At 34.1% G+C, this 15,146-nt stretch overlaps 1 protein-coding gene across 1 annotated transcript in view; it reads left to right on the top strand.

The window, feature by feature from the left end:
* The window catches only part of LOC132555924 (hemicentin-1-like), a 50,690-nt gene that overhangs the window by 11,114 nt on the left and 24,430 nt on the right, over window positions 1-15,146 (top strand). The window contains exon 13 of the mRNA XM_060220302.1: window positions 98-376. Coding sequence (XP_060076285.1) covers window positions 98-376 — 279 coding nt within the window. The remainder of the gene's footprint in view (window positions 1-97; window positions 377-15,146) is intronic.

Below are 15,146 nucleotides of genomic sequence, written 5' to 3'. Positions count from 1 at the left end.
TTTGAATTGTTGGTCAGTATGCTAGTAGCCATTTGTCACCTTCTCAAGTCACACTTTAAAATCATTATTCCACAATATTTTTCTGTTTCTTTTCCAGAGCTGACTTTCCCAGTGATAAAAACAGTGCCGGTATATAAAAGCGAAGACAAGAAATTGACGTTGGATATCGACATTAATATTACTTTCTGTGTTCGTATTAAAGTCAGTCGCAATGGCGGCACAACATGGTCAACAGTTATTTTAAATAGTGTGGATTGCTTTGACGCTTCGCAGAAATCCTATTCAGTGCTAGAGGATGGTATTAATAAACTAAATGTTTCGCTGTGTCTGCGTTCTCGGCAGGAAGTGTGTGGTGCTCACGTGACTGCAGAAATCCGTAAGTATTTTTAATTCAACAAATTCATATTATTATATTTCACACTATGTAAATAGTTGCAGCACAATACTGGAAAAATCTGTATTTAGATGTATATTTGTATACTATAATCAAGGACCTGGGAAACATGTTGTTGTAATCAAGGACCTGGGCAACTTGTTGTTGATGAACATTTAACATTTGCCATTTGCCGTTTTGCCAACAGGCCGAAAATTAATCATGGCCGAAAGCATGATTATAAAGGTAAACATACATGCTATGTGTTGTTTGGTTAAAATATCACTGAGCAATGAAAGAAGTCATTCGCAAGGAGAAAAAAATCTACCCAGGGTGAATTTTCAACATATATAGTAGAGCAGTATAATGTGTAAATATATTGCATTCAGTATATACGAAATAGCAGAAAATTTGTATCAAATTTTCAAAACAAAGCGTAAATCAAAATAAGTTAATTAAAAAATTGGACACTTGATCTTTCAAGGTTTCAATTCACAAACTTTATTTTATTCAAATTAAAGGTGTACGATATTTCTATTGAAGCTTGTGAACTGGATATTGCAGGGCAACGCTGTCCAGAAATTCTTCCTGGTTCGTAGTTTGCTGAAGTGTTGTGTTACGATTCAGTTTTAAATGACATTGCTTTCTTGTTTTTAATTGTGTTAGCTAACGAATCTTACTGTATCGCTTGGTACATGTAAGGGGGATAATCCTGAAAGGCCAACAGTATATCTCTGTGTGATGTGGTTAAAGGGACATAACTTTTGTAGAATAGAAAATAATGTAAAACATAATGGAAGGGGCATAACTCCTGTTATCTTCCTTAAATTTTGGTCTTCAATTATTGAATGAATTTATTTACTAATTCATATTTGATATAAAATTTTAAAACTAGAAATCATTTTTCTTTTTTTCCCCAAAAAATATCCTCATTTCCTTCTTCATCAAGATTAAATTTTCTTATCATAATACTATGTAGTATCCTTTTCTCTGCCCCAGTGTACTCTTACAGAAATGGTTGCTAGGCAACTGTGGTAGACGAAGTCCAACATATGTAATATTGTATTACACCTTTGCTTCTAAAAAAAAACACATGTAACACAGCATACATAAGGGGGCTCTAGACAGGCTGTTTGGGGCGTGAGATTAGTGCAGAAACACAACACATAACTGACAAGTATAGCTATACCAGCTGGCTACAGACCACCTCATCGGAGAGGGGTTATTTTCCACATGCAAACTTTTCTCTTTAACAATACCTGTATGCATTTCCAAACAGAACTTTTTTGTTCACTTTCAAGGCGGGAGGAGGGAGTCAGCATTTGAACTTGTTGTTAAGCATAATTTTTTTTCAATAAGGCAAATTCACCGATAAAATATGTAAAACCGTTTTTCTTTAAAAATCCTATTGTGTCATGGAATCTGACATTGAAAAGAAAAATATTCTTATTCTGAATACTTCAAAATGAAACCAGGAAATCGGACATTTTATGTCTCGACTAGAAAAGGTTTGTGATTTCTATCACCATGAAAAAGTACGATTTACATAATCTGAAAATAAATCTATGTCAATCATGGATGTTATATTTGTCATTGTCAGACAGATTATTCAGCTTGACTTACTATACAAGTGTTTCTCACAGAGAAAAGCATTTACATATATATGTCAGTCTTAATCTTTGTGACCATTCATAATAGCCAAAGCCTTAACCCCCGCATCTGACATAACCTGATATAACCTACCTGATATAAATCATTTTAGCCTTCTTAGCTTGATATTATGACCAAATTGTTTGTAATTAAGCCCCATGTTTGTAGTTCTGTGGTGTAATCATATTTATGCTCCACGAAGGGAGAGCAGATAGTTTGCCACTTTGTCCATCTGTCCATCATATATTCTGTCCAGAACATAACAAAAGCTATAAGAGGTATCAACATAAAACTTCATAGTTAGATAAATCTCAACAAGAAGAAGTGCTGTGCACAAGAACCATCACTCTCTTTTGCATATTTAAAGAGTTATTGCCCTTTGTTATTTTTCATTTTTAAATTTTATCTGGAGTATTACACTAAAACTATAAGAAGTATTAACATGAAACTTCCAAGGTAGATAGGTCTCAGTGAGTAGGAGGGCAGTGCACAAGAACCATAACTCTCTTGTTGTCCTTTATTTTCCATTCTTAGATTTTGTCCTAATCAGCAGCATATCCTGTCTCTTGTTTTCAAATGTCACTGTTTTTCACACCTCTCTGTCTAAGGACAGTGTGTGAGACTTTACCTGAACAAAGCATCCAGACTTATTTAAGACATAATGGACTTAAATTAAATTCCTGACATCCATTATGACATTCAATTATCACACCTTGGGTCTTGTTTAAAATGTTTCATTTTCAGATTTTCACTGTTCATGGGATTGTGAAGTTTTAAATAAGTAAATGTTTGAATTATCACACGTTTTTCTCCAGCAATTTGGTCCTAACTTGAAGAGTTCCCACAAGCGCTGGTTCCCTACCATGACCTAAACCTGTTATTACCTCTGTAACAGTCAGACCGTGTTTCTGACTTTAATTTATCCCTTCACTTTACTCCTGTAATTTAGAATACTTTCTTGTTTTTACATACAAAACCTACAATTACTGTCAATTCTCAGTAACTCTACAATTACACCTGATTCTACGTGATACTACGATTACATGTGATGCAGGGTGACCATGTTTCAAACTTTTTAACAAAAGTTTCGAGGCAATGTTTTCGGTGGTAGTTTTTTTCCCACATGTTATATAACTGTTTCTCCTGCCTTTTAGATATCTTTTGTGTAGAAAATGACATTTCAGTAAGATCATTTATAGAAATAGACCTCTCATGGTTTATAGGGCTAGTACTATAATCTCTCTCTAGCCATTTTGCCTTAAAAGTTGCATCTTGTAGAGAGAGGAAAAAGGGAGAAAAAAGTGGTTTTTTATTTTTTGTTCTTTTTAAAGGAGTAGCAACATTATATGGTTAACCTTTAAGTCACTTCCATTAAATTTGATAATTCAGTTTTACATATTAATCAAAAACTTAATGTGCAAAAGTGTTGCCAGGGAAATTTAATAGTTTTATATGAAGGTCTCATTGTTGGTCTCGTTGTCGGTCTCGTTGTTGGTCTCGTTGTCGGTCTCGTTGTCGGTCTCGTTGTTGGTCTCGTTGTCGGTCTCGTTGTCGGTCTCGTTGTTGGTCTCATTGTTGGTCTCGTTGTCGGTCTCGTTGTTGGTCTTGTTGATCTACATGGCTCTATATTTGTAAAAGATTATTTTTTACAGGACAGTAGTTCACCCTCTGGCCTTACCTTACAACGTATACATAACTTTGTGACAAATCAGATTTTTATCCCTTTTTTTTATACATGAGTGATTCTGTTATGGAAAATAACAGATGACTATTATACCTGCATTTTGTTAATGGAATCTCCCTTCAGGAATAATTATCTCGGACTATTCTTGTTTTTAGGTAGGAAAAGGTATTGTGTGCAGATTTTTAAAGCCTGGGAAAGCATGGTTACATATTTACGAGCCCTCCAAATTCTGTGTTTAGAAATATTAAGAGGATATTAGGAGGAGTTTAATGGATTCAGTTTATCACCAAGCCATGTCAACTCCCTGCTCGTTCAACCGGAAATCACAGTAATAGCTCCATTTACACATTTTAATGGAAGTTGACATATTTCCATGGTGATATGAATTCCTGATCTTATAAATATACAGCTATTGTTTGTGTAGGGAAAAAATTGAGATTTAAGAGTCAGGTTTTTAAAACTCCATTTTGACCCAGACTTGATAAATATGCAAACCTGTCCATTAGGGCCACGCGTTTGAGCAGGAAAAAAAGTGCCTGTGGTCTTTACGACAGGTAACCTTTATATTAAGGATGATTTTGCATTGGGACTCGAAACCTGTGGGCTTTATGACAGATATGTGTTCCATACAGGGGGCCTTTATAGACAGGTATTGTATTGTACATGTGACCTTTATAGACAGGTATTTGGTAAATAAAGGTATTCTTAGAAGATGGCCTTTTTCGAGAGGAATTGTGATATTCAGGTGACCTTCACAGACAGGTATTTGTTAAGTACCAGTAGACAGGGTTTTTTTTGTATATAGATGGTTCATTTGAATATTTTTCATTTGAAAGTGTTTTAGGCAATTAACACAATCAAGTGACATTTTCATTTTTCCAATGGCAAATTAAAAGATTTCTGTCATTAAGTGATGTAGTTAATGTGGACATACTTAATGGTCAGTCTGTGTACACAAGTTATGTCCAACCTGACTAACAGGTGAATCAGACATACATTCCTAAAAGTCAGTCTGACCCTCCAGGTATATAGGGCCATAATATTATACATCACAAAATAATGAGTGGTCAAGAATGACCTGTAGGGGTCAGTTGATTGGCCCAAGGGTGGATAGACATGTGGTCTGGCACACCTGTTTCATGGCACACAGGTGAGACCAACAGCAAAACACCATGATATTTTACAGTAATGGAGACAGGACAGGAAGGAAAAAAAAAACACCCAATTGATGACAGAAAGAAGTGTTTTCCTTATGTGGAGTTACACATAATAGACATGTATAAAGGGATTTTTTAACCATCCTATCTCTTATTGGTAGATTGTATCAGTTTAAGAAATAAACATATTTCATTTATGATTTCCTCACAAAGCTTTCAACAGCTGTAAAGAAAACTGAAACAAGGTAACACATTTATAACAAAGGGAGCTGTACACTGTTACATATCTGTCACCTGTAAACATGTTACAAAAATAACATCAATACAATTCTAGAAGGTGTTCTCTGTAGAAAATACAAAGAGTACATGGTAGGTCTTGTTTTGGGTCAGGTACTGGCTTAGTGTGGGATTGGATTGTGTTTCTGACTATTAACATTAACGATATCAAGCCATTTGTCAATTCCAGATCACAGGAAAGCTTGGGACAGTGACGACAAGGGTTTCAGTGTTGTAATCCTTGCAAATACCAAATGTAATACACCACTGGGCTAGAGAGAATGTAACCCAGGTAACAATACTGCTCTGTTAGTGAAAACCCTTTTTGTTGATTGATTAAGCTTAAGACTAGTAAGTCAGGGGTTCCAGGTTCAAACCCAAGAAGAGACATTGAAATAAAATGACCACTGTTACAGTAGGATTAAACTTATTCCATCATCAGTTGTCAGAAATTTACTCATTACACAAAAGACATACGGGAATTCGAAAAATTATGATCGTTTTTAACCTTATTTGTTCTTGTAATTCCGTTTCAACATCTGTGGTGTTTAAAAAGGAGTTCTTAGGGTGGTCGGGTGGCGCAGTGTTAAAGCACTCGCCTTTCACCTAGCCGACCAGGGTTCAATTCCCGGAACGGATGTGAAAAGGTAAGGGGTCACCTGCCCGACCACGTGGGTTTTCCGCGGGTACTCCGGTTTCCTCCCACAATAAGACCCCTTGCACGCTTACATCCGGGCCAACAAGAGTGATTAGTATAAGTTGACATAACTTCGCAATTGTTGTAAAATAAATAAAATTTATATTTATAAGCAGTTTGATTTAATGGTGATGTTACAAATACAGTTATATGTTGTATGCAAGGTAAACGACAATTTGAGAACCCTTGGATTTTATAGTATAAACCCAACCTGTACCAAGTCTGTGTGGTACTGTGTGGTACTAGTCTGTGTGGTACTGATTGATTGACAGTCTAATGATGTCATCCAATTCCTTTTCATCTTATAAAAATAAAAAATAAAAATTGATGTGTAAAGAATTCATTCATTTCTGAATATTTGAATTTCAAATTTACAATAACTTTACCTTGTAAATAGTAACTTATTTATTATGTGTGTGTTTTCTTTTTTCTTGACATAGACATACATGTACACCTTGTTTATTGTGTGTGGTGTACCAAGTCTATAAAGATCGTGTGTCTTTATACAGCTGTATTGAATTTTATACTACAGCCAGTGTTAAATAATGGATTCAAATTTATCACGCTTTCAGAAACTTATCGAAATTGCAGATCAATAACGACATCAGCCGACACCATTCATATAAATATGTCAGTCCATATTTTACACAATCCCAAAACTTACATTAGTTTGCAGACTGTGTGAATACTTATTTATACAAGAAACTGACAAACAAGCAGGACAGGTTCCCCTAGTATACCATGTACACTAATATTTGTCTTTCTTCTCAGAGTTTGAATTTCTTCTTTCTTTTGAAAACATCCTTTCCCTTCAGCTGACAATGAAATATGTTTGTATAAAGTTTTCCCGAAGGAAGATTAAATCAGACCTGTAGGATTTACACTATAATGTGAAATCTCATGTCACTCTGATCTCCGTTCCTTTGAATAAGATGATGTTATCTGATGAGTTAGCAAATTCTACATTTATTTGTATAATAAAATCTAATTTAAGGATAAAATTGATCAATTTATTTGTGTGATTATAGGATAGAGTTGTCTGTCCCTGAAATGTAGTCACTGTTAAGGTCAAACTGTTAAGAGAAAATCTATAAATAAAATCTTAACACGTAAATTTCCGTTTCATTTATACAGCACATTTCTTTTTTATTCTAACAAAAGAAGTGATAAACTTTGTTAAGACTTCAAAAAGTTAATATTCTCTTGTTTCCTGTTTTCTTTGATCCCTACGCTGAAAATGATATTCATCACGATACAGGAAACTGGAAGGAAAAAAATAAAAACGAAGAATATTCTGTATTTTGGTATCCATTTCTGTGATTGGATCACTATTATGCTGTAGAATTAATCTTCTCTGCCTCAAGGTCCTAGCTATTGTTACTGAGCTGTTGACATTTTTATGCGTGATATTGAAGAGATTTACATAACAACATGTCATACAATTTTAACATTTGACAGGTGTTGTAATCACCTGATCTGACAACATTGCTAAAGGCAGGTTAATCTTCTGCCCCTTTGGCGGCCTCAAATTGTCATTGTTGATACCATTCAAACTTTTTTCACAGATTTTACAGAGAAATTTTCGTGTCCTTATTTAGAAATTTTGTTGAAGAAAAATCAGAGAAATATAATTCAACTTGAGAAATTGTTTATAAAAGTCAGCTTTGAAGAGAAAAATAGCAGAATTAAATATCACGAAAGTTAGCTACCCTTTAGGAGCCCCAATTTATATTTACCAGGTAAAATGATTGAGTTGCCTTTAGTGAAATTAACAGTATGGACTGGTAAAATTGTCTATGGATGTTCACATTACAACCTGTACTTAGGAGCAAACATGACTCTTCAGTATTTCCTTGGCATTGAGTAGCTTTCTTATTGTAACACCTATCCAACAACACAATACATTCTTACTTGGGTCTAAAATAACTACAATAATTTTCCATAACTGTTCAACTAAAACATCCCTCCTGGCACAATTAGGTGAACCAATTGTTAGCTTTGATTGCCTTATTGGGTGAGTCCATGTTTTTCCTCTACAAGGGTAGACAGGTATCACCTGTGTCTATACCTGTTGTTGTGATTAGGTGCTGTGGGTAGCTGTGTTGTAAAACTAGGCCAAGCCGAGGCAGCCATAGTAGTTTGTATAGAGTACTATAACCAGCTAGCTTTCCCATAGTGGAACCTGGATCCTCTGTCTAGTGTTAGGGATCTCAGTACGGAGTGTGTTGCTGTATCAACCACAAGGGCTGGAAGACAAGCCAATATTTCACCTTCACTAACAAGTAGCCGGACTCTAAGGAACAGACTGTTGGGAAGTTTAGTTGACAAAGAAATTTTCTGGAGGGATATTTGTACCTGCTTTGTGATCTGTGATTTTTTCTTATTGTCCAAGCTCACCTTCACTGTACGGTAAAAAAATTCTTTCACCTCAAACTTATTATCAGCATTTCTGACTGATCAACATTTACTGGTGGGAATTTAGGATTGCTGTAAATATTCTATATACCTGGAAGTACATGTACCTGTATAGTCGTTAGTGGATCTCTACAGGTAAATATCCAGGTTGACGTTTCCTAATATTGAGGGATATACAATATATACACAACACTACATACAGAGTAAATACCTAAAATGTCAACCAGCTCGAAGGAAAGCGTGATTTTTATGTCGGAAAGAAAACTTGATCAATATTCACCAGAAAGTAGAGGGGATTAAACTGTGTGTGAAAGCTTGGAGTCATCAGGATTTTTACCTGGGATTTAAGTTTACACAATTTATTTGTAAAATAAAACATATGTGGATTATATTTCAATCTCTGACAAATTTGTGTGGATCTTAATCTTCGAGGAAAAACATGTGGATTATCTAAACACGTCCCGTGGGAATAAATTTTGTCATTTGACAAAAACAAGTTACCAGTTTTCAGTGAAGATAGAAGAATTCAGCCAAAATGTCAGATGGTAAATATCAAATGCAATATAGAAAGTATATTTCACCTGTATACAGGATGTGATATCCATCATGAAATAATTCTCCTTATGTAATATGTTGGTTAATGTCATGTTTCTGTTAACATCATGTTTTATTCTTTGTCTTTCTCATTGGACATCATATTCAGAATAGATTTCATTCAGTATATAACAAGTTTGTTAACTTGCAAAAAAATACTGCTTGATATATTTGTTTCTCAGAAAGTTGAGTCTCTTTGTTAGAATTGAGAGAATACTAAAACGGTACAGTTGTCTGAATCACAACCATTATGTGATATTAAAAGGACTCAGTACTGTATGACATGCAATATGTGATATAAAATGGAATAATTACTGTATGATATGCAGAAAATGACATTAAAAGAAGTAAGTACTGATTATATACCATCCCGCCTTTCCAGAAATAGATGGCACAAATTAGGCTTTGTGGGGGCTTTGATAGCTTTAGTTAGAAGAGTCTGTGTAGTCAAAATACCATGAAATAACAACTGATTATAAAGCTAAACCCTAATTGATAGATTTTGGTGATGTCCCATCATGGCGTTATATATTTGCATTTTCTTATATACATTATATTTACAAAAAACATATGCTCTTCTTTCAAAACTTATTTGAGGAAATATCCTTTGTTTTGCTCACAATAACAATCATAAAAATGTAATACTGAGTATACCTGCACAGTTAATTGATTTTTGTGTTGTAACAGGGGCAGCATATAAATATTAAAGGGAGATAATTTGATCCAGTCATGAGTTATATCACTTCCCTTTAGATCAGTGAAACAGAAACAATTAAGAGAGGATACTTGTGAATTATTTATGGAGAATTCTTTCCTGTTTCCTTTGTAGAAAAAGAATAATGAGAAGGAGAATATGACGTAAACGGATGGAATTTATTATTCATACTTCAAAATTGGCATAAAGGGGTTTACAGTTGGTTGGAAGGAAGCATGCAGAAAATACTGAAAAGGAAATTTAAAAAAAAACAATGATTTTCTATGGCCATGAAACATAGGAATATTTTTAATATTCTGTTTTGCGTTTGTTAACTGGTATGATAGGATGACAGGAATTTCAGTATACTAGGAAAAACATAGTAATTGTTAAAATATTTTGAGTACTTCAAACACAGTAAGGAAAACAGATATCTTAACTAGGAATCAACAAAGTTGTAGCAATGTTTGAAATAGGGCTACCATTGTTTGAAACTAAACTGGATTACCAGTGGTTGAACAATGGTTACAAATGGTTGAACAAGGGTTACCAATGGTTGAAACAGGGTTAACAATGGTTGAATCAGGGTTACCAATAGCAGGATGCATGGTGCCTTCAATGGGTTTTAGCTCAACATGTTTAATGAATTCTTCTGGCAGTAATGGTATATGAGGATTGTGTGGGATTCCACAATGATGTTTGTAAGACTGAGATAAATCAGACATAACACTGATAGAGATTCCTGAGATGGGAGCTAAATAGATTCATCAAAGCAGATGCTTACAATGTACAATATTGGGGCTTTATAGATAATCTTGTCCAGATTCAGCAAGACTGAGACCATACAAACATAGATATATGTTTCTTAGAGATTCATTTGTAAACTAAAACATGTCGCTCGACACCACCAAAACCAGAAACAGCGGGAAACGATCATAACCAAAGATAAAACAGAAAAAAGAGAAAAACTGGTTTTTTTCTAAGTCCTTCTTCAAGTGACGATCAATTTCTTTCTATATGTCTAAGATAATGATATGATCTGTAGATTTACTGGTCTTCATTTATTTCTTTTGCCACTGACACATAATGTCGTTAGTAAAGCTCACACTTCCTCACCGACTTTATCATGTCACATTGTATTTGATACATGTGTTTTTCTTAAAGACTTCATTTCATGAAATTTCTAAAACAAAAAAAAAAACATTCTACTCGACTTCCAAATTTTTGAAATGTTTTAAATTGTATCAGTGGAGGTTAAGCTTGTTAGATAAAAGAATGTCCCCCACAATGCCACCCTGATATCCTACAGAGTAAATGCAGTGTGTACAGTACTTACACTAAGAACTATAAAAGATCAATTTTACTAATCCTCATGTTAGACTTATCCTGGATTAGATAATCCTTCCTGTTACATAATCACACCTGTTCTACAGGTAAGCTGTTAAGGACTCAACACAATGCCTAAATGCAGCAAAATATTTCTAACAAAAGAAACTTCACAGATTAGTTGGAATTTACAAGAAATTACCAAAGTTTACAGAGAATGTAACTACAGTACAATAAAGTATAAAAGGCAGTTAATGGTACAGACACAGTGAGATTGGATTCAATATTTTGTAACAAAGAAAGTATTAGTGATATTTGCTATAATCTAAAGGCTTATACTGACCAAAAGTTATGAACAATTAACATGATCTGAAGGCTGCTGACGAAACATTGAGGTTAGTTACCGTAATTTAAAGACTATTGATATCAAGTTAAGGACAGTTACCGTAAATATTCCAATTTAAGGTCACTGCTGTATTCCATACATGTGTACTGGTGATTTGTGTCAAATCAGTACTTATCTGGAAATGTATTATCCTACATTCTGTGAATTCTTGGACATATTCATTGAGAAATAAATAAATTCCATGTGAAATATTTAGAATATATACACATAATTTTTACCTCTGACTTCCCGGAGGATTTTCGGACATGTGTATACAGTCTTGAGAATGTTTTGGTCTGAAATCTAAATTTTAAACCCACACAGTTGTGGATAATTAGAAGCAGTTAAAATGTAATTCTAGATTTTAATTGTAAAACTGATCATAGGAAGAGATCACCTACCTGTTCGTGATTCTTACCTGCGTACCTGTAAATTATTCTTATTTGTGTGAGTAATGATTATATCTAAACCTGTTACTTCACCTCTCATAATTTTGTCTTCAAAAAGAAACTTATGAAAACTGATGCATTATAGAGTCATTTGTATAACCTTCTTTATATCAAACCATAGTTCTTCTGTAATCGGATCCAGCAAAGTTCTTCATCGAAATTTACATACAATAAAAACAAAATTGAAAAAAAAGACATTTTCTTAATCAAATTTATAAATATTCTGTCAAATCGGAACAAAAGAAAATGAGCTTGCAACTCCTAAATAAAAAAATTCATATGTGTGAGAAAAAATTGGAACTCTTCTTTGTTGGAGGTATGATAAAGAGTTTTGGTCAGGACTATGTACTCTACAACAGTCTGCCTACTATAAATTATGATTGATATGCAACTCCTAAATAAAAAAATTCATATGTGTGAGAAAAAATTGGAACTCTTCTTTGTTGGAGGTATGATGAAGAGTTTTGGTCAGGACTATGTACTCTACAACAGTCTGTCTACTATAAATTATGATTGATAGGGTGTGCCACCGTACACACAGAAAAAATTGAATGATCATGGATTTGTGCGGAAGATGGTCAAAAGCTTCTCGATTTGTTCTTGGATCATAAATAGTTCCCACAGTTATTTCCATACTACAGGTATGGTGATGGATAAGATGGCATTTTTATGGTTCAGTGGAAAAGATATAGTGATGGAGTGAGTGCGTGGATTTAGTGTTAAGACACTCTATCGACCTCCAAAATATCATTTCTGTTTGTTTGTATTTTCAGTGACTTGAAATGAGAATATCTGCTTTGTGACAAGCGTCACAAATGTAAAAGTTGGAAAAGGAGTGTTATCGTTCCATAAATATCACATTGAAAGATCTCTTGTTTGTAGTAATAGATGTAAAATATCTGTATGTTTATATTTAGAATTGTTAACTTACTATACATGGTAATGTTTTAGAGATGAAAATGTCTGTGTCTGATATGTTTTACATGTTATGTTAAATTTTACTATATATAGATGTTTGGACGTCCTATACAACAAGTACACTTTGTCGGGGTCATTTCCGGGGGGGGTTGGTTTAATGCTATAACGATGAGGACTGGTTTCCTGTATAGCGGTGTATGTGTAAACCATCGACTAGTTAGTGTAGGCTGTTTACCTTTACAAAACCACAAATCCCGATGGTGTCACCGTCCCCAGGATAATTACACGTCAAGGTGAAGCTCGCCTTTCCCTTCATAGAAAATTTTCACCATTTACAAAATTTGTATAATTTGATCAGGCTCCTAACAATGTAAAACAAGCATTACAATCAACAAATTCACCTTTTCGTTGACAATTTTGTGAAATTTAATCATGGGTTCGTCCCAGTCTGCAGGTAAGGTAACCATTACACCCAGTGAAATAGCCATAGGGGACATCTGTCAGAGTGGATCATTCTAAACTCGGAGCCCTGGCCAAACCTTATTGTACATAGAGAGACTTTTCTCTGACTCATACACAAGCACTCCAACAACGTCTTAAAGGAAGTTACTCATGTGTGAATATTAAGGTCGGAAAATCAGGCTGTTTCGGTTCACCTGTCATACATGGACAATCCAAGTTCAGTACAAGTGCAGACAGATCTAATTCTGTTCCCTTGTCCAGTTTGCTGTTGTTATGGTGATAAAGGGTCAGTTTTCTGTTCATCTTTTATATGGCTGGTTAAATTTGTCTCTGCGACGGCTTTTGTAGTGGTTAAAAAAAGTGTGTGGAGGGAGAGTCAACAATATTGACTGTAAAAAAATTTGTAATTTTATAAAATTGATGAGTATTCGGAAAAAGAAAATAATTGCAATTAAGATCTTTTAGAAGTCTTTGATTTTTATATAAACTAGATTCCATCTCTACAATAAGGCATATCAGTCAGAAATAACCAGCATCACCAGATTTATTTCTGTTGGATACCAAACAACACTGTTGTCTAACAAATTAAGCCCCCACTCTACAATTGGCCTAAGGTTATGTGTGTGTTGGACCTGGGGTTTATTATTAGTAATAAATGTCGGAAATTCTGGAAATATCTTCATATCCTTCTAATAAACTTCAAAATCATAAAGAAATTTATACAGATGATCCATTATGTTGATGTAAAAATAAGCCATTTTAGAAATTTTGCTGTAAATTTGCTATTTTTAGACTGTAAGAGCTAATTATATTAAATCTAGTATTTCACAATCAGACTATCATTAAATTGTTTCATCAAGAGAGATAATTAGGCTCACTGTAATGTGTGATGTGGATGGATGTTGACTTAAGTCCAGCTCATATTTTATGTGATGATAAGATGTAAGCTTCTGCGATTCTTCCAGTCTGATGTTACAGATAAACATGTAAAGCTGCTGTCAGGCATTCCTTTCATCAAAGGGAGATAATAAGGAGACAAGGGAGATAATTCTATCCTACTTTTTCATTAAGCAGCTATGATCTTAACTGTTTGATAAGATATCTGAAGACATATCTTCCCTAGCCTTTTAGTGTGTTAGCCTAGGGTTTATGATGGTAGATGATAAGATATGAACTAGAGAAAAGCATACTGCTGATTTGTTGTAATGTAAGAGTTCTGACTTTCATAAAAATATCACAAGCAATCAAACAATTGTCATATTTTTCTTATCTTCACTGTAAAAAGAAAAATGAGAGAAATCTAAACATGTTCATAATATAGTGATAGATTTTGAAATTATTTGTTTCATTCTAGTCTCTAAGAGTCAGACTGTTGTAGGAAAAAATCAGTTTTTAGTAAGGCACCAGCACTGGAGCTATCACTACAGTGATATCTATATAATTACTTTTTCTAAGTGGAGAGATACAGTTTAATGACATACCGGATGTTTTTAAGTGAAAAATATATCAATGATGACTGAAGGGTTCTGTTCATAAGAATCCTGATTTTTAATTCCTGTCTGCCAAAAATGTTCTGATGATATGTAAGTGAAGTGGTATTACTGTAAAGTACAGCCTGAGAGCAATTCACCCAAAGTATAGCTTGAGAGAAATTCTCCCCACAATTATCATCCTGCCAACGTCTTGGCATACATGCCCAAGACCATTTTTTTGTGGTGAGGCCCCCCATCACAAATTTCTTTCCTTAATGGCACAACTTCTTCCTAGTGAATTTAAATTTTTTATCATTTTAAGCAAACAAAGCTTTGTATTTATTTACCATTAATGGACCTGTGATGAGGTTAATATGGTGTTATATGGACCTGGTAGAAAAATATTGACATATGTTATAGATTGAGTTCTAGTTGTTAATTGTAGTGTCAGACTGATCAACAATGTCTTCCGTAGTTACATAACACACAATTAGTACAACAAACACTGGCATGTTAGTTACATACATGTGCTTTATGTTTACAATCCGTAAACAAAACATTCTGGATTGTCAAAAAGCCAGCCGACATAATATA

Source organism: Ylistrum balloti, unplaced genomic scaffold, assembly GCF_031769215.1.
Source record: "Ylistrum balloti isolate Yb309-2 unplaced genomic scaffold, AGI_CSIRO_Ybal_v1 Utg370528, whole genome shotgun sequence".
Lineage (NCBI taxonomy): Eukaryota > Metazoa > Mollusca > Bivalvia > Pectinida > Pectinidae > Ylistrum > Ylistrum balloti.
This window is presented reverse-complemented; position numbering and strand designations above follow the sequence as displayed.